At 45.4% G+C, this 20315-nt stretch overlaps 1 protein-coding gene across 8 annotated transcripts in view; it reads right to left on the bottom strand.

Moving 5' to 3' along the window:
* The window catches only part of RGS3 (regulator of G protein signaling 3), a 177320-nt gene that overhangs the window by 53031 nt on the left and 103974 nt on the right, over window positions 1-20315 (bottom strand). For all 8 annotated transcript variants that reach the window (XM_019475792.1, XM_059715452.1, XM_014602686.3 and 5 more), the window contains 2 exons: window positions 19323-19366; window positions 5951-6073 (listed from right to left, as the gene is read on the bottom strand). In XM_019475792.1, the coding sequence (XP_019331337.1) occupies window positions 5951-6073; window positions 19323-19366 (167 nt within the window). The remainder of the gene's footprint in view (window positions 1-5950; window positions 6074-19322; window positions 19367-20315) is intronic.

Raw genomic sequence — 20315 nt, forward strand, 5'->3', positions numbered from 1 at the left:
TCACAACAGTGATGATTTCACAACACTGGCTTCAGACAAAGGGAAGTCAGAACACTACTAGAACCACAGGGACATGTCTCAGGGGAGACAGGCTGTCAGACTATGGCATATGTAGACATACTCCAGCTATCTTTAATCTTGCTAGCAGCACGTTGATAACAGTGTAGCTATGGGATACCAAATTTCAGGGTGGATAATAGAAAGCCAACTAGGACCATGGGTAAGTACTCAACAGCAGCCTTTCATTGAAATCCATGTTGCTACAGCTAAACTGCTACCAGCAACCAGCTAGCTAGGGTGATGCTAAACTTGGGTATGTCTAGATGTATTGTAATCACACCTCCAACAGCAGAAAAGACATACCCTCAGGGTACAGGAGGAGATAGGTGAGATTAAAGCAGAAGAAACTGCACAAGCAAAAGTCATGAGGAGCAAACAAAGGATGTCAGCTGAGTAAGTGGGAGCAAATGCTGAGTCAGGGACAGGGAAAGCAGGACACACACAGGAAGGCACAAAAGAGCAAGGTGTCCATATATAGGAGGATGCAGGAGGCAGAAAGATAGGATGTGCTAAGGGAGTGGGGGAGTTGTGCCTTTGCAAGTGTGATGGGGACAAGTGTTCAGAGATGGCAGGCATTTGGGTGATTCACACAAAGAGCAGGGATCCAGTGAGGCCCCAAAAAGACTGTGAAACCAAGAGAACTGTTTTGAATTGGATTTAAAAAAAGGGAAGCCACAGACAATGTCAGGAGACAGGGATGGAGAGGAAACTAGGGTTGAGGATGGGAAGTGGAAAGCCTACAGAGAAGGAAGGGAGGTGCCCTGAGATGGGGTAAGACCCACATCCTTAAGGTGAAGACTAATAGGGCTGCAGCATCAAAGACCTCTACAGTTAAGGCAAAGGAAAGCAACTGCCTGCATAGGCAGGGCAATGGCTGGGCAGAGGTGAGGCCAGGCTGTGAGTAAGAGTAATCTCCACAGGGTTTCCCAAGGGCTGATCTCTCAGGAATGACCAGAACAATCCCCATGACTATTCAAGCACTGCTCTGATTGAACAGAACAGGATAGTGTACAAAGCCTTGTAGAGAGCTGTAGGGCCACCACTGCCCAGCCACGTACCATGGAAGCCCTTCTTGCTCCAAGGGATGGGAGAGGAGGCTCATGTTGCAGGCAGGATGTTTCTGCTGGAGTCAGAAGGCCTGGTGCTGGTTGGGCATAAGGGAAGCTCTCCAAGGAAGAAGCATGAAACCCCTCCTTCCCCAACTGTTCCATATACTGCAGTTATTTTTAGCGTCTTCGTTCTCCCGCTCAGGGTGATTCACACTCCTCTCATTCATTTAGTCCCAGCCAGACATTATAGAACCGCCAACAGGCCCTGCAGACCTTACACAATTCTCAGGAGAGAAGGCTTCTGCCTAGCTCCTCTGGCACCCAAAGCTGGCACGGAGGCCCTGCCTAAGAATCTACAGAGTCCAGATGGAGAGCAGTGACTGATGTAATTGGCTCAACACCATCCAGCAGGCCAGGGCTCACAGCCTTGTATTGTTGGCACCCATGGTCAGACATTGTTAAATTCTGCGGTGTCAAACAGGGCAAAAAGGGAAAGAGAAAGCAAGAAGTGCCCCTCAAGAGGTACCAGGCTGGAGAAACCTGCTCTTACACCTTTCTGAGTGGTTCTCTGTAGTGGCTCCATTCTTTGCGTGGGGTCTCTATATACAGAGAACATCACCAAACACAATACAAAATGTTACTCATGTGGACTCAGCATATCTACATGAAGGCCAAGCCTCAGCTATACTGGCTAATTTTTCCATAGTGACATAAAGCTGCCCAGCTCCTAGGAAATCAATTGTACATGGGATGTGCAGCACCTGACACTACTCAGTGGGATGTTCCTTACAAGGTTTTTCATATCTAGAATGAAGGCTGGACAAAAAAGCAGCACAGACCCATTCCTGACATCTGTGCACTTGAAGCTTCTAGGCTCAGCTTTTAGCCTGCTCTGCTACTGTTCCCTGATACCAAAGTGGGTGTAGTATCAAATTCTGTTGCACTTGCTGGAATAGTCACAGGATCATAGAGAAATAGGGATGGAAAGGGCCTCTGGAGGCCATCTAGTCCAACCCCTTGTCTGAAGCAGGATCATCCTTATCCAAACCATCTAATATAAGTCCTTGTCTAACCTATTCGTAAGATACACAGGCAACCCTGCTCCACAACTACACAGCATATTGCCCAAAGACACCAAAAGCACCCTAACCTGCCACTGGTAAAGCAGTCAGTGTCCTGCTACTGCACGTGTTGTTAAAATGAACTCGAGAGACTCAAGAAAGAGGGCCATGGCACCTGCTACAGAGGAAGAGAAAAACCCTCACAGTCTGTACCAATTTAACCTTGAGGTGAAATTCCTTCCTGATCCCAAATGCAACAATCAATCTAGCTCTAAACAGAGGGACACTGAGCATAACTCTGCCCATCATGACCTTTTATTGGACAGCCAAAACTCCCCTTTCTGTATCCCCTTCATAAATTTATCCAAAATCCTTTAATCTTTTTTCATAACTAAGCCAATCCTATACACTTAGACAGGAGCAAACTCTATTCAGGAAGCACATGGAATGCTACCTAAAACAGGGGGTCTGGGACCAAGGGACCAGGAGCACAGGTCAGAAATAATGGTCAATGGGAACCAAATGCCTGGAGCAGGGGAAAGAGGGCTAGGAGAAGACACAGGACCAGTGGGTACAATGCCACAATCTCATCCTTATTCTGGCTACACAAAAGGCCCAGAAAGCTACTGGATCCTCACCAGCTGAGTTTTCCCTTGGTGTGAGCACAGCCACCTCCTTCTCCCACAGCAAGCCTACTATACAGGTATGTCATGGCAACACCACAAATCACAAGAGCCAGTGGGCTACAATAATTGGCAGGGAGGCAAGGCCTAGAGCAAGGGTGTGCCAAGGCGCTCCTCTGCACCTCCTCCCCTTGCCGTTTCAGCAGAGAAGGTATCCCTTCAGCATTAAATATGGCTCTGTCACCAGCTCCTTGTGTGCTGCTGAACAAATCCCCTGGATCCCTTTGCACTTCAATTACCCATCTCCACAGCTGGGATTATTCCCACCAACCAGAGAGAGGTTTGTGAGATTTGTGAATTCAATCATGTCTTCAAAGTGCATTGAGATCCTAAAGTGGAAGGTGCTAAGACTAAGGACAAACTGTTTGCCTTGTAATGGTTCCTTACTCCTATTTTGCCTATTACCACTCAGAAATGAGGTAGTGCACGGCGTTTCACCAGAGACAATGCACCCTGACCTGTCCATGCATTTTACCCTGTGCTGGCATGTGTATATACAGATGGGCTTAGAGAGAGCAAGCTCACTTTGCATTCAAGTGTTACATGAAAAGCTGAGGCCAGGCTGGGATGGGATGTGGGTGCCAATTCCCCAGTGCCAACCCTGTGAGGCACTCCTTTCTGTGGCTGGGTTTATTGAAACAGCTCTTTTGTGAGCTCTGATCATTCCAGGGCATGATGCCCATCCCCATTTCTCTAATGAAAATGGTGTCTGGAGTTACTGGAAACAATAACTGTAGATTACTCACAGAATGAATCTAGGAACCCAAACCAGACCAGGCAGAGATTTTAGCAGAAGAGAAACAAGGAGATCAGATACCCTTAGGTTCATTGTTCACTTGGCAACAAAACTCAGTGAATCCTTATGTTTTGTTCTAAAAAAAATCAGTGAACCAATTGGTCTCAAGTATTCCTGGTAGGTGAGCTTTTATATATGCCCTCTTTAAATCACTCCGAGCGACACAGCCCTCAGTGCCAAAGCAAACTGCCTGTCATCACGGCTCAGAAGGGAGATTTATACAGCTCATTAGTACTTCAGTCTGGAAGTTCTCGGCTGAGATTCTGTTGGCTGTTAGCATCTCTCAGGTCATTCCCTCTACTACCCACCCACAAAGATGGCACCTCCCTCCCCAGTCCTTGCAAAACCCAGAGGATGCCCACCTCAGCCTCACTTTTCCCTTCACATGGAGAGTTATCTCTGATGGAAAAAAATGTCCAGATATGCATTAATTACCAGACCATTTTATACCTTATCACTATAATACTTGCTTACATGCCCCTTGAGCAATGCTGCACACATCTTCTCAGGCCATGCACAGCTAGGAACTAAAATCTGCCCTCTGGATACTGGTTGCACATGCAGATTGCCTGGGCCTGTTCAAGCTTCCTGAGCTGAGCTCTACAGTGGTAGCAGGAGGCATTCAGGATCATGGGAGGATCACCTGCTCAGCCACACACATGATGTTCAAATGCAGTAGAATGGAAGTTACTCACTGAGGCCGCAAATTAGCCACAGAATAACAATCATGTTATAATGGGGAACTTCAAGCTTCTCCCTGTTACGACTCCACTTTGGGTGCACTCTATGTTTTCCTGGCAATCACACACTATGATGTCACAAATACTGTAGTGCATGCCTTACTGTTTTAGAAGTTAGCTAAATTGCCATGAGATAAGTAGGTAAGAAGGTATGGTAGCCAGATTTTTGTCACCTGATGGAGGAGGAGGAAATTATCTGCCCCAGGTAATTTATATTTCTTATTGATTCCATTTCTAATCAAAATTACCTCCCAAAGCTATTCCAGGCCATTTTGCATCTGAAGAAGGAATCTAGAAGCTCCATCTCCTGCACAGAAAAGTCTGTACTGACCCAATTTGGGACACTGCAAAGTAAATGTCATATTTCCTTTGCCCAGAGAAGTGGCTGAGACATTCTGTTCCTTAGCACCACTATTCATCAGCAATCACAGCAAGAATAAGAAACCTTGTGCTTCACTTCAGCAAGGCACAACCAAAGCTGCCCAGGCTGTGTCTAGGACTAACAGGAACCATGAAAAAGTGTTCACATAGACAAGATACAGGGGCTTTTACCACCAAGGGATCTAGAGTAAGTCTGACTCAGCACCATTTATCGAATGCTTCCACTCTGGCCAGCCTGGGGGAGCTTTTTCTGTCCTACAGCAGTGCTAGGATCAGTCCCAGAGTCATCCCCACCGAGAAATATACTCAACAGCGGAAGAGATTACAAATCCCTGCTCACCCTGAAACATGGCAGTGATCTCAGTTCCTGAGGGATGTGGCGTCCCCGTTATAATATGCCTCTACCACTAACAGACCTCCTTGCTGACATCCTCAGCAGAGAGGCCCCAAGAAACAGGGTCTCTCATCAGAGCAAAGATAAAACATGTAAACAGTCCATGTACGGGGCAAGCTTACCACTCCCTATGTCCTGCCAATTCTACATGTGGTTACCGGTCTGCAGGACTCACAAGCCAGCAGCCAAACCATATTTATTTAATAAGGGAGACACTGTTGCTACCTCATGCAAAAAAAGTAGTGCTCATTAAAGACCTTTCTGGGCCCTAAGGCCAGATCACGAGGGCCCGCCTGAATGTCTATGGCTGCCCTGTGGCAGGGGAGAAGGCAGAGTCTCAACAATGCTGCTATACAAGGCTCCCATGTACTTGGCCTTTCAAATCAGGATCCAGAGCTCCTAGCCTGAACTTGTGTGCATTGTAAGGATGTACTTCTCTCTCCTAACTAACCCAGGCATTATCTGAAGGAAAGCAGTTAAAAATCAGTGCTGCCTCAGCTGTTCAAATACAGACACCCAGGCGAGGAGGAGCGGGGGAACGTAGCCTGTTTGCCAAAGTCTGGCTCAACTTGGACTCAGTGACTGCAAATGCAATCAACTCTTCCCGAGACAGCGCAAGGCTGCAGACACAGCAGTTCCTGGGTGCACATTCACACCTCACCTGGCTGAATTGGGCTTTCAGAGCCTGTCAGAAGCGTAGGAAAAGCCCCTGCAGCAGAGATGGCTCCTAGTGCTACGAGCGAGGGGGCACTGTCAGCCTGGCTGGCCAGCCCAAAGGCTCCTTACCTTGCTCTCAGCAGAAGTTGTTGCTGGATGCTGCTGCTTGGTGATGTTCTCAGCCAGACACCAGCAGATTCTCTTCTTCTGCTCCTGGGAGTAAGCCTCCAAACTTAATAAGCACTCCGACTTCTGACGTAAAGAAAACACAGGCAGAGAGCGAGGTCATTAGCAGCATGTCACAGGGCCCTGGCTTTGTTTGCAAAGCACTTGTCTCCCAAACCCCATCTTCGATGAATGTAAGAACAAGCGGAGTCCGCTCTGAAAAAGTCCTCATCATCTCAGGCCCTGAAGAGCCAGGAGTGAGTAAAACAGAGGAAAATCCGTTCCGAAGTGGCAGAATGTCAAGACATAGCTTGAAAAGCTTTCTGTAATGTGGAGCAATGGATTTTTTTACTCCCAATAAGTGAAGCAGTGTGGTAAGATCTGGACAGAATGTCAGCAATATTGCATCATGTGACACCACAGTGGAAATGCGTCTATTGAACTAATTCAGAGGATGGAAATTGCTCTTTGCTGTGTGCAAACATAATGACACGACATAGCCTGAACTACTGAAAGCAGCCAAGCTCAGGCTGGGTTGGGCTACAGCTAGGGCTAACCTGCAAAAAAGCTACAATAATAGGAGGCCAAGGATAGAAAATTAAAGTCTCTCCCTTTTGCTTCTTTGCCCAGAGGAAGATGTAGAAGGGGGTCACTGGAACCCTGTATTGTACCTGTATTAAGACAAAGTTCATATGAGAGAGGCACAGCCACTACAGAAGGTGCAGATAGAAGTGCAGCTCCCTGGTCTAACTCACAGAGCTTTACAGAAAGCACCATGGGTTAGACCAACCCTCCCAACCCAACCGACCTTAGCTGTTGGATCAGGAGGATGGGGAATCAAGCTCCAATTTGGAGCCAATCCAGTGAGAGAGGCTGTGGATCTGCAGCCTCTTCCCCTAGCTCTACCCCGCCTCTCCCAGCTGTGGTGCCATCTCAGGATGGGAGAGGGAGAAGACAGGGGAGGGAGGTCCATTCTGGGGTTTGCCCAGACACATTGGATTGGGGAGGTGGATGGATTGGAGCCCCTCGCCCCGGTTAATTTGTCCCATGATTGGAGCACTCTGCAGTTGTGCTCTTCTGTTTGGGCATGGCTGTAGAGCACTTTCAAAGGGCCAATCACATGACAAATGTTATTTCGGTCTGCACCTAGAGAGACTGATCCCTCTGAAACAATGGAATGCACCCCAAACATGGGGGGTTTCACTGGCCTCTGCCCACAGCAGCCCTCAGGCTTGGCTGAGTCCATGCTGTGTCCCAGGCCCAGGCTTTGGCATGTTTCAGCTGCTATAATCCCCATATGTCTTATAATGTGCACTTGAGAATCAAACTTCTGTGCTTTCCTGTGAGATGTTCTTGGGGCCCGCTCCCACACAACCAGATTAATAAACCATCCTTGGCAACATCTGCCAATCTCTGAACTGACAACCTCTCAATCCACAAACTAAATGCGAGGCAGTAAGTGGGGCCTGGCTGGGACTGGGAAGGTTTCCCTTAAAATGATAAGTGCTGTGGTTGGATGATTTCATTCTGTGGTTAATTCTGCAAAACAGGATCTTCAAACTGACCTGCCAGGAAATAAAACTGGTCTTGTGCCCTTATAGCTTATTTATGAGGCATGAAAAAAAAAGATCTGGATGCATATTTTTGCATTTTGGGTTTTTTCTGCCAGAAAAGCAAGTATTAGTTACCCTGGGTTTTTTTTCCTGGAAAGCTGTATACATGGCAGTGGACCTTGCAGGTTGATAGGTTTGGTCTTTCTAAGATGAAAAGCAAGCAGGAGAATTGAAAAGAAAAGCTCTCTCAAGCCTTCTTCTATGTCACCAAAATAAAATAATGGTGCAAACACAATTAGGCCCATTTGCAAGCAACCTTTAGAAAATGTCATTTGTAGACTGAGCTACTACAGCGGCTTTTAAGAAAAGCAAGAATTCAAACTCCCACTGTGAAGACTGGATGGTTTTCTGCCGGCAAGGCAACCAGGGCTTTAGTTAAGGTTCGCTGACATTGATTCCATTAGAAGTCTTTTTGGGCCGGATTGTCACCAAGGCCTGAGGGGCTGAGGTGTGTAGGTCTGAGAAGCTGTCATGGGCTACGGGGTGCCAAATGTCCTGAGGCACTTTGGGCATTCTTTCCCATTCTGTGTAGTTTCAACATGTGTTTTTATGGCTAAATTTCTCATGAGCTCATGAATTGTTCATGAGCTGGGAGCTGGAGAAGGGAATTCAGTACATCTTATAAACTGAACCAGCCCCTTATTTGCTGTGGGACATTCAGTATTTCTCTGCCCATTTCCTTCTTATCTTGATGAGTCTCCCATCTTCTGACCCCTACCAGGATCACTCTGACCATCATTTGGCAAGATGGCATTCACTACGATACCCCAATCCTAACCCAGCACTCCAAGCCTCTGCCATCCCGCAGTACTCGGGTCCCAAACCAGGTCACCACCAAACTGCTAATCTGGACCAATTTGATCTTCACTTGTACTGTACCCAGAATGAAACACAACCTTTGAAACTTTCTGAAATAAGACATGAATAAACTTTCTGAAATAATGTGGCAGCATTCACTGATGCCCTGAAAACAAGGAGTAAAGTGACCCTCTGCCCCTGCACTTGGATCTGCTGCAGCAGAAGTGAATGACTTAGAGGAAATCAATACAGCTTAATAGGTGTAAGTGTAGCTGAGAGGAGTCACATGGCCACATAGCTATTGTAGCTAATGCATATTCCACCCTCCACAGAGAGCTACAGCAATTCCCCTGGAGCAAGGCGTAAAGAGATTCCAAGTGCATTTCATATCCACTTTATTGAGAATGATTCAGAACTCACCTAGTCCCACTCTACAGCCCCCTCGCCAATTAGATTATAGCTACCATCCATTTGATTAGATCTGGCATACAGCTTTACCCATCCCACACTGGACATTCAGAGACAAGTACCCCCATGTTGACTGCAAACAAGCCTGAGAGTCCACATGGAAACAGCAGCCTGAGAGATGTTACCATCACCAACTTACTGATGGGAAACTGCCCCCCACCCCAAGCCTGAGGGGGGAAGGAAAGGAGAATCTCTGCTGTGTCTTCAGGACTCGAATATCATTTAATCTGAGAACACAAACGCCCAATCTTTTTGACCAAATGAATGTGATATACAGCCCCCAGGTGTTGCTCTGGTGGCCAGAGCCAGCTCTAGGGCAGTGCTGAAAACAGCCTGTCCAGATCCAACCTGCAGAGGAGCCGAGTACCTCCATCTCCCTCTGGAACTCAGGCCCCAGCTTATAAGAGCTTTGGGATCTATCTAGAGGGAGGGTAATAATGTGAAGTGTTAAACATTACCCAATACAGGGCTCTAATGCTTGTTCCCTCGGTCTGGTCTTGTATCAGTGGATTGAGGCCCACAGGCTCTACCAGACATGGTTCACCTCCCCCAGAATCCCCACAATGAATAGGAGCGTGGGTTTAGACAAGTGTTTCTCTACATGCATAAAATGCAATTTCTCCACTCTTCAACCACCTCCCCATAAGAGACCCTCTGTTCTCAGAAGGGCAGTAACAGGGGAGGATGTTTTCCAAGGTTTTCAGTGCTCGCAAAGAACATGAAACTATGAAACTCAGATGCTTGGGACACCTGATTTAGTCGGAAACCAGTAGCCAGCAGATCCTGCCTCCCTCCACACTGAACCAGTGCCTGGATAAGCACGCTGAATACCAACTACCTTGGCCAGGCCTCGCTCTGGGAACCAGCCTCCCTGCTATTGTTTTTATTTAGGGAGGCTACTGCTTCCCCTGCCAGCATGTGCAGAGAGAAAACATGGTTTAATCTCACAGAACTGGGGAAGAAGGATGCAGATGGTGTGAAAGGGACATTTGCAACCAGATAAAGTGCCCAATAGGAGAGCTGCCAGTCGCCTTTGCGCTGTGCTATTTACACAGTGCTTTCGAAAAACATGTTATTGCAAGTGCTCTGTCTGGCTGCCGTGGGATCCTGCCTCCTGTGAGACTGCAGCCCTCCAGGCAGGACTGGCCAGCAGGCTGGGGCTGGTTGTTACCAGAGCAGCAGAGAAACATAAGTGGATGCTTGGAGAGAGGAAGGGCCCAACTGAGCTAAGCACAGGGCTCCAACCATCCCTGTTAGCACCAGGGGACCACTGAGTGGAAAGGAGCTCTGTTCAGACAGGCAAACAATAGCTCAGACCTTTAAATCATCCCTCAAAGTTTGGATCTCCCTCCACCCGTGCAGGGAGATGCATGAACCCCTGGTATTAGCCATCAGAGCCTCCTTCCGTGCCAGGACCACTAACCAAAAGAGAAGGCTGGGGAAGAAAGTGGGACTGCACAAATCCCAGGTTATACTGAGAGCCATGACCACACATGCTAACAGCCATGGGCACAAACACAGTCCTATCGGATTCCATGACCCTGGAGATCTGCGCTGAGCTGGGCCAGTGGGTCATGAGGACCCCTGGAGGGAAGTCCTGCTACAGGCACAGGTAAGATGTTCATGTATGTGTAGTATTCATATGTTTAAAGCAGTGGTTAGTAACATTTTCCATCCTGGGCTGGAATAACCCATCTCAAGTTTGAGACAGACAAATGCTAAGATCCAGCTGCCACTGCTACCACTTCTCTGCCATGGAGCAGCACATACAAAACCCATGGTTGTCCAGATACCACCCACAATGACTCTATGGGTCAGATCTGGATGGAAAGTGATTTCTCTGTGAACAGTAGTCACATCCAGGTCAGCACTGAGCTAACCAACATGTCACATGTCTTGATGGCTCTATGGGGGCAGAAGACTTGTGAATCAGAATTGCCACCACAGCTAGGTCTCACTTGGCACTCCTACAGGAATCTCACCAGGGAGACCCAGGACAGAGATGGGAAGGACGGAGAGGTTCACCTTGGAGGTGGGTATGACTAGATGGGCCAAAAATACAGCTGGGGAAGCCTAGCTAAAAGAGGAGTTAGAAGCCAATGTGAGGGGCAGGCTTTGTTAGGATAAAGTTAAAACTGCCTGGTGGTCTCTCAAGCTTTTGAAAACAAGCAGATGAATAGTTAACATAGATATAACCTTAACTCTACCCTCTTTGAGCAATACCCCAGTATGTCCACTACACAAGTGCTCACACTCTTCTTCTATACTATGAAGAAGCTACCTGCACTTGCTTTATAGGCAAATATTCAGTCTACATCACAGAAAGAACACCACATCTGCTAAATTTTACAAAATACCATAGAACATGGAGTATCATCATGCCCCTTTATAAACCCCTGCTGCATCCACACCTTGAATACTATGACCAATTCTGGTCCCCACACCTCAGAAAGGATACAGACAAACTAAAGGAGGTACACAGAAGGGCAACAAGGATGACTAGTGGTATGGAAGGACTTTCATATGAGGAGAGAATAGAGGCTAGGTCTATTCATGTCAGAAAACAGATGTTTGAGACAGGGGGTTTGATAAGGATTTACAAAATACTAAATGGTGAAGAGAAAGTAAATAGGGATTTATTATATATTATCTTATACAGTACAAGAACTAGGGGTCACAAAATGAAACTACTGGGTAGTAAGTTTAAAACTAGCAAAAGGAAGGGGTTTTTTGTTCTTACACAGCATGTAAGTAAAGTTAGGACTCCGCCACCAGATGTTGTGGAAGCTGGCAGTTCAGCCAGATTAAAAACACTGGAGAAATTATTGGAGGAAAGGTGAATCAATAGCTATTGAGCATGAGAGTTATGGATACAGCCTCTGAATTAGAACTTCCTGAACCTTAAATGCTGGAAGCTGCAAGTGAGAGAGGAACGGTAGAAAAAAACCTGGTCATACTCAGTTCATTTCCCCTTTCAGCCCCTGTGTGACACAGGATACTGGGTAAAATGGACCTATGGTCTGACCCAGTAAATAGCAAGTCTTATGTTCTTATGGTTAAGGTGTTTTCCTAGGGACTGGGAGAAGTGGGCTCAGATACCCTTGGGCAGAGGAGGAAGCTAAAAACAACCTCTCTGTTCCTACACAGCATTGCCTAGTTTCTACATCCAAGGATCAAATTAGCCCTTTGGGCCACAGGATCAGAACAAGAACATTCAGATGACTGCCTATCAACACTATGCCTGTTCCTGAGTCATTCCTCCCCAGCTCCTCATGCTGTAACCACAGCCAACAATTCTTTGTCCATAGATGCTGGATCTTATATTTTGCCAAACAGAAAAATGTTTTCTTTTAACCACATCACCTAGCAGTCTAGATCACTCTGTGCCAGTGACCTGTCCTCCATATTATTTACCATCTTGCATTTGAGTCACATGCAAATGTTATCAGTAATGATTTTATGTCTTCATCAAAGCCACTGATAATATGCTAAATAGCATGGGCTAAGAACTAATCCTCACAGGACCCTGTTATTAAAACACATGCTCAGTGGTGATTCCCCATTTACAATTAAAATCTGGCTATCAGTTATCCAGGTTTTAATTTGTTTAATCTATGACATGTTGATACTGTAAGATTCAAGTTTCTTAATCAAAATGTCGTGCCTTATCTAGTTAAATGCTATATGGAAATCTAAGTATATTACATCAGTGTTATTACCTTTATCAACCAAAGTTGTTATCTCATTTAAAAAAAAGATATCAAGTTGGTCTGAAAGGATATACTTTCCATAATCCCACGATGACTGGCAGTAATTATATTACCCTCCCTTAATTCTGTATTAATCAAGTCTCATATCAGCTGTTCCATTATTTTGCCCATGATCAATGTCAGTCCTATAATTACATAGGCCATCCTGTTTGCCCTCTTTATATATTAGTGCATTTACTTTTTTTCCAGTCCTCTAGAGCTTCCCCAATGTTCCAGCAATTACTGAAAATCAGCAATAATGCTCCACAGAGCTCCTGAAATAGCACTTTAAAAAATCCTGAATACAAGTTATTTGGACCAGCTGGTTTCAAAATACCTAACTAAAGTAGCCACTGTTTAACCTCCAATGTCTCTTTGCATGTTGCTGCTGATATGTCTCCCCTCTAAGGTGAACAATCCCATTATTCCCAATGTCTCATCCTAGGAAAGAGGAAACTGGTTCTCTGATCTCTGTTCTTCTCCAGCACTGCTATAACCAGAGGTGATAATGCCACTTTCATCAGGGCATGAGATGTAGGACTCCTGATCTTTTGAAGCATGTGCTTTAGGGGCTAGATTTTCTGATAGTATAACTCCACTAAAAACCAGAGATTTATGCCAGTTTATATTAGATGGGGGACTAGTATTCACTATGTTAATAATTCAGGTTAGATAGCAATCATTCAGCATTTGTTTGGTAACAAAACTGAGCATGAGTTTTCTTCAACTGTCCTTGATGAAAACCTGCCATGATTACTTATAATAACTTATGTATTTAGTAAATACGAGTTACCCTTTATTTTAAAATAAATAAATTAAATAAACAAATATATTTTAAAATAAATTTAATAATAAATCTGAACACAGATCTAGGTAAGTCTAAAAGTATATATTAAAAAGACTCAATTCCGATTCATTTGCAAAATAAACCTGCCCGTGGTTCATGATGGGGCCAAACACTGATCTGCTTGGCTGCCATAAAGTGTAAGTAACTCCTCTGGTCGGGGGCTACTTGGTATTTGCCCAACAGCCAGGAAACAATTGGGCTCTTTCTGTGTAAGGATGTACTGTATTTGGATGCACCTTTGTGAACCCTTGTGCCTGGAGAGGCTGGGCAGGAGCATCGCCAGTACAAAGATGCAGCATGGGGAACTCAGGCAGAGGAGCCCCCATTGAATACACAATCAAGGAGCTACTGCCAGTATTATTTTAAAGATACACCTAATAATTTAAATGTGTTCATTAGAGATGGTCAGGAATTCCCACTGAAATGTTTTTCTGTAGGAAAGATTTTCCAACCAAAAGGCAGTTTCCAAAAACTGTAATTATTCATTGTTAGATTTTGAGGATAATTTTCCATTAAATTTTCCACTGGAAAATTTTACAGAACTATTTTATTTAGGGTTAGTTCAATGTGATTTGAAAATTAACACATTTCACAATAACAATATGAACAGTTTTCCTTTCCTTCCTCTCACATTCCAGTGCAAACCTTTATCTATCATTGTTTAGCAGTGATATTGCAGAGGCCCCAGTCAGGACTGGGACCAAACCTTTGCTATGCCCCGTGCTGTATAAACACATCAGAAGGTGCAGTCCGTGTCCCAAAGAGCTAATAAACAAAATGATTCATGGAAAATTCCTATAAATAATCATTGTAGTCAAGATCCCTTTCAAAGAAAGTTGAGTGGTTTATTTGTGTTAATTAAACAGGATGACTGAAGGCAGCTTTTCTATTACACTTCAGTTTTCTCTCAACTTCAAAATTTCCATTTTGTAAGGGTATTTCCAATATCCAGAACACATTAGATTCTGTTACTTAATCTCTTACACTACTGGTAAAAAAAACCCACAGTATGTATTCATATATCATCTACAGGATGATGTAACATCGTCCCCTGCAGATCATTAGACCTCAGAGAGGAATGTTTGTCTCAGAGTGAGAGTGCATGATGGAATCCCTCTCTACTTACTCAGCTATTAAAACAATGATAGGTTTCATTATAGAAGACAAGTAGATAATAAACAATGATATGAGAGTTTCCACCAACAGCTACCTCAAATACCTAAACCGCTGTACACCCATTCAGCCTGAGGTCCCAGTGTGCCTATATGCCACAGTAATGGTTGTTCCATAAGTCATTGGGACACTGGGCGCATCTACACATGCTGATTTAAGGCACATTAGCCATTTTTAAGGCGCACTAAGAGCACGGGTCTACACATGCACACTCTTAACACGCCTTAAAAATGGCGATTTCAAGCTATTTGTGCCTAAATTTAATACCTGCAAAAGCAGGTATCAGATTTAGGCGCGAATAGCTAAAACACCTTAACACACGTGTAGACACACTAAGATGAATTAACGCTGTGTACGTTGACTGACTTGGGACTAACTTTAGTCTCAGTCCCAAATTAGTCTGCACAACCGCGTTAATGTGCCTTAGCACGTGCACATGTAGACACGCCTAAATTGCCTTAATGCACATTAGCCAAATGCGCATTAAGTTTAGGTGCACATAAAAGCATGCATAGACACACCCAATCACTATCATCATCCCTCCTAGACATACCTGCATCCCTAACTGCAAAGTATAATGTCTGCTAATGACACAGACTACCTCCTGGAACAAGACTTCCTACCAACACCAAGATCTATCAAGGCCACCTTCCTGCACACAGCAGAACCCCTCCTACATAGCAGAGGGTACAGCTGCTAATCAAAAAGCTGTTACTGGTACGACTCAAAGCCCTCCTGGATTTCTTTATCCATCTTAGATAAGCAGAAAGACTCTCTTCTTCTTTGTAGATCACATCTCATTTGACATTTCCTTCCTGCTATAACTACCACAGGCCTCAGTTCACTTTGTGCTGAAATGACCATTCAGTGGAAAAGAGGAGGAAGAAGTGGAGAGGTGCTATGTCAGTGACAGAGGAGAATCCAGCTGCAGTGTCCCACAGAGGTAACTGGACACGAAAGATGAGTCACAGCAGAGTCTAGGGGGACCACCCAACAGCATACAGCTGCTTATTTTGGGGTAGAAATAGTTGAACCAGTACAGGATTCCCTGACAGGAGACATCTGCCAGCAAGTGCTAGCTGCTGTGCATGAGTGACCCAGAGCACTGTTCCAGGTAGGTGCCCATAAATCTAACTAACACCCATTTCCTATACCTCACACAAATCTCTCTTCCATTAGGCTACTGGGCACACTCCTGTCACAAGCTGCGACTGCTGCCTTGCTGACCTGCTCTAACCTGAGGGCCATCTGAGCTGGAAAGCACTCTTGGCAGAGGGAACCAAATTCTGTTCCCATAGACAGAAGGAAAGCTCAGCTTTGTGTGCAGACAGAAAGGGAAATTACACACCCGGAAGGCCCAGCTATTTACCAAAGAAAACACTAGGTCAACTGGGACAGCACCTCTCAGAGTCAGGATAGGCTGGCTTGGGAGGAGGGCATCTGATAGTAGAGGAGTTTCTATTGAAGGCTGCTGTTTTGTTCTCCAGGATTTTAGTTTTCATTTAACCAAAGAATAAGTCTCCAGCCTTCAAAAATGTGAATATCATCTTAAAAATGCTGCAGTGATGCCTGCCTGCATCTCCAGCCAGCCTACAATAATAGCTCTGAGACAAGCCCTGCTCCTACTCATACTAGAAGAGTGTTAACTCTGAGCTCAGTGGTGATACCTGACATATCAACTGGAGCTGATATTTCACTGCTGATCAGAGAATGTGAAAAAAAGAAGACGGGTGGCTTGATTATGATGATATTCACTGAAAGGGTCAGCAACCCCCAGTGTGCGTGCCAGAGCATGGCAAGTGAAGACATTTTGCTTGGCATGCCAGCCCTCAGGGCAGATGGTAGGGGAGCTGCAAGGAGCCCGATCCTTGTTGTGACAGTGCAGCCCTGGCTCCTTCCCTGCTATCCATCCCAAGGCACGCATGCATGTGCCACTGGCAACAAGATGGGCATGCGCTCCATGGACCCTGGTACATCTGCTTGTAGCCTCCCCACCATCTACGGCAAGTGGCCTGGGCTCCAAGGAGGGCAGCAGGGGCCTGTCCAGAGGCCAGGCTGGCTAGGGCAGACAGCCGGGAGGCTGCAAGGAGCTATACTGGGGTCCACAGATGACAGAGAAGGGGCCAGGGCTGCACTGCCACAAGAAGGATCAGACTCCTCATATCTCCCCAGCCATTCACCCCCGGCACACCAACATCTTACAGATAGACACTGCAATTTTTTTGGCACTCTGCCCAAAAATGTTACTGACCATTGGTCTACTGTGTCATAGATCTTTTTTTGCATTTCAGGTGGGAAAAGCCCTCCCCACCCCTCTCCCATTTGACCCCTGGAACTCCTATGTGCCCTTCTTACTGTTAAAAACCAGTCTGCATGTGTATAATGTGGTGCACCCAAGGATCCCAACCACACAGCCCAGTGCTCTGAGCCCCACCAACTTATGCACTCGCAGGAGGTAGATAAGGATTAAGGCCATACCAGCACCCAGTGAGTTTGAGTGGCTTGCTCAGGGTCACCCACTAGTCAGCAACAGAGTTGTCCCTAAAATTCAGCTGTCATTTCTAGCAGGCTTGTGCTTTTAGCCACATGCAAATCATTCAGCCCTTCTTCCAGTGCTGTCAACAGCTGCATTAGCTTCCCTAGCACCCTGTCACCTTTCTGACATTGCTATGAATCTACTGACTCAGAGCACATGAGTGGGAGTCAGGACTCAGCTGCACTATTTCTGGCTCTGCTACTGACACGTAGATGTGATGGTGGGCAACCTCCTTTCTCTCTTTGTACCTCAGTTTCCCTTCTGTCAAAAAGGAATTTCCCCTTTCTGCAAAGCTGTTTGAACACTGAAGATGGAAAGTGCATTAGGTGCCACTTGTCTCCCAGACTCCTGAGCACCCTATCTATTCACAGGCATTTGTAAAGGCATTTTTAAACCTTTTTTTTTTAATCCTTTCCTCTCCCTACTGCTTCTCTTTATGGCAAAGCTGATGAGGTGCTGCCTGTGGGCAGCAATACAAGGGGTCTGTCGAAGGGAGTAGCAGCACTGCAAGGGTGATGTCATCGTTGTTTATATAGGCCACTGGCCTTCCTTGTTCAATGCATAAGCAGCCCCTGCTGGATGATGAGCCATAAAACAGGTTTTACTGCAAGGCTGAAAGCATTCCCTTGGTTTTCAGCAATTATGGGTTAGCAAATGTGGAAATAGCAAAGATAGACATAACTCAGAATAGTGAAGTCAGGAAGAACAAGGACTTTCCAAATCCTTTACAGAAGGCACTTTCGAAAGCACTGAGAGAATGTAATGTCAGTGGAAGAACCAGAAGTGCTTCGGACTTTCCATGCAACCATGACATGTTGACTATACATGGCTGTCATGGGCCAGAGCCGTGAGATAGATTTGCAGTGACACTCAAATCCAGGAAAAGAAAAGTGCTCTGCATTTCATTACAACTTGAAAAAGAACCAAAAAAAACCTGTGACATTTTTAACTCCCCCTTAAAACATTCCTGTTTATGGGGCCTCAACCTCCTCAAATGGCGTGTTGGATTTCAAAATGCATCTTAGACAAAGGCTGTGTTTTCCCCACCGATTTATGTGAACATGCACATGGTTCCTCACTTGGAAATAAAACTAGCAACAGTTCAAAAACACCTGGGCCACAAAACTATTTGTATTATTTATTTCTATTGCAGTATTGTCTAGAAGCTGCAACTGAGCTTGAGGCTGCTATTGGGTGAGGTGCTACACAAATACACAGGAGAGACACTTCCTGCCCCAACCAGCTTACAGTCTAGGCAGACACACAAAGGATTGGGGGGGAGGAACAGGGAGGAGAAGCAACTCGCCTGAAGTCACATAACAAGTCAGTGGCTGAGCAAGGAATAAAACACAGGTCTCCCTATGCAGGCTAGCACCCCTTCCACTAAATCAGAAATTAATCAAATTCAAATCTGAATATTCCTTCCACTGACTTTCACCAGGACTATTTATTATTCTCTTGCGTAATCTCTTGCCCTATGAGTAGCAGGCCTTAAAATCAAGAATACAATGGAGAGTTGTGAAGAAAATGTCAGGATTTAGTGATTAGGTGGGCCCATGAACAAGGAACATGCTCTGCCATGCCCTTAGCTTGTGTATGACAGAAATGGAACTCTGCTGAAGTCCTAATGACTGCAAATGTGTGAAGCAAACAGTCACTTACCATCCACGTGCACTTTTAGATCTATAATTCTAAAGATTTTATATAGTCTTTTATGATAGGCTCCTTTGTTCCTATTTCATTGTTTAAAACTCCTACGATCTGAAGGCAAGAATAGGTAAATACCCATAAAAATCAAATTGAAATAGACTGGCAAAATTAATTCATCATTAGGCAAAGGAATCCAGAGGTCTAAATCAAAAGCGAGAGCAGTGGGAAAAGAGCTACCCATGGATTACATGTCGGGGAAAGGAAGGGTATACAGACACCCATGCTCCTGATTCACAGGTTCCACTTAGCAGCAGCTTATTAATATGCTCTGGCTGCAGCCACTTAGGTTTCCTATGCAGACTACTGGAAAACTAATTAAAAAGAGAAATTAAATGAATCTGTTCTGTGCTCTCTGTACTTTATGCCCGCAGTATATAGTATTGGTCAGTGTGTTTGGCTCCCTCTGGAGTGGGGATTAATTCCCAAAGTACAAAATACTCACCTCTGCAAGGTAGAGGATGCAGAATTTCAGATCTTCCAGAGCACCTGAAAGGGAGAAAACAAAGCCAAAATCAGGCTTTGGCTGGGAGTCACCAAACAAAGACCTGTGCCACTGATAAAGCAATAAGCGATAAGACTGCATTTAAGAAAAACTAAGGATGCAATTCTGCTGTAGCAGGCTGTCTGCTGGGAGCAATACCTGCTGTTTGGCTTCCAGGAGGACATCCCTGTGGTTAATGCAGCAGGCAAACTGGGGTTAGACTCATTTATGTGCTGCATAGCAATGGGTTTTCCTCCAGGCACATTTCCTAGAGAAAGGCCTTGTTTCTGTTATGTTTGTAGTTTGGAGGCTGGTCAGTGAAGGGCATTAGTAAGGACCAGCCTGATGCAGAAGTAAAGCAAGAGGCTATTTAAGGCCCTACTTGCACTTAACCATGGTGCCAGGGGCTGGGCCATCTCCCTTATAAGCATGGAACCAGGGAAATCTGGAATTCCTCACTGCTTTCCCAAATGCTGGGTTACATATCATGAATGATAAAGGCAGAGTTAGTGCACATTTCTCCTCCATGCCACCACATATCCAGCCTCTGTGCTGATCATCGAGCACCTCTCTCCCAAGAGCTGGGGGGAAAATAATCTCCTGAAACTCATGAAGGACAGTGGAAACTGCCAGACTGATCAGACCCAACATCTATCCAAGTCCATAATTCTGTCCCTGCATAGGATAATAGCTGGTTAGCAGTTGCTTCAGAGAGAAGTATGAGAACCTGCAATAGGCACTGATGCTATGAATTGCCCTAGAATAGTTCCTCCTTTTGTCTGCCACCCAAAGGGGCAGGGCTTTTCTACATATTAGAGCAGAATAAGCTTGGGTGTGACTTTAGCATACAAGCTACCCCAGACTTCCCACATAGACTTCCTTAACAGTACATCTGCAGTGACATTCTGCAGAATACAGAAGTGCCATCAGTGATGGTTTAAACAGGGTTAGGTT

This window comes from Alligator mississippiensis, chromosome 12 (genome assembly GCF_030867095.1).
Source record: "Alligator mississippiensis isolate rAllMis1 chromosome 12, rAllMis1, whole genome shotgun sequence".
Lineage (NCBI taxonomy): Eukaryota > Metazoa > Chordata > Crocodylia > Alligatoridae > Alligator > Alligator mississippiensis.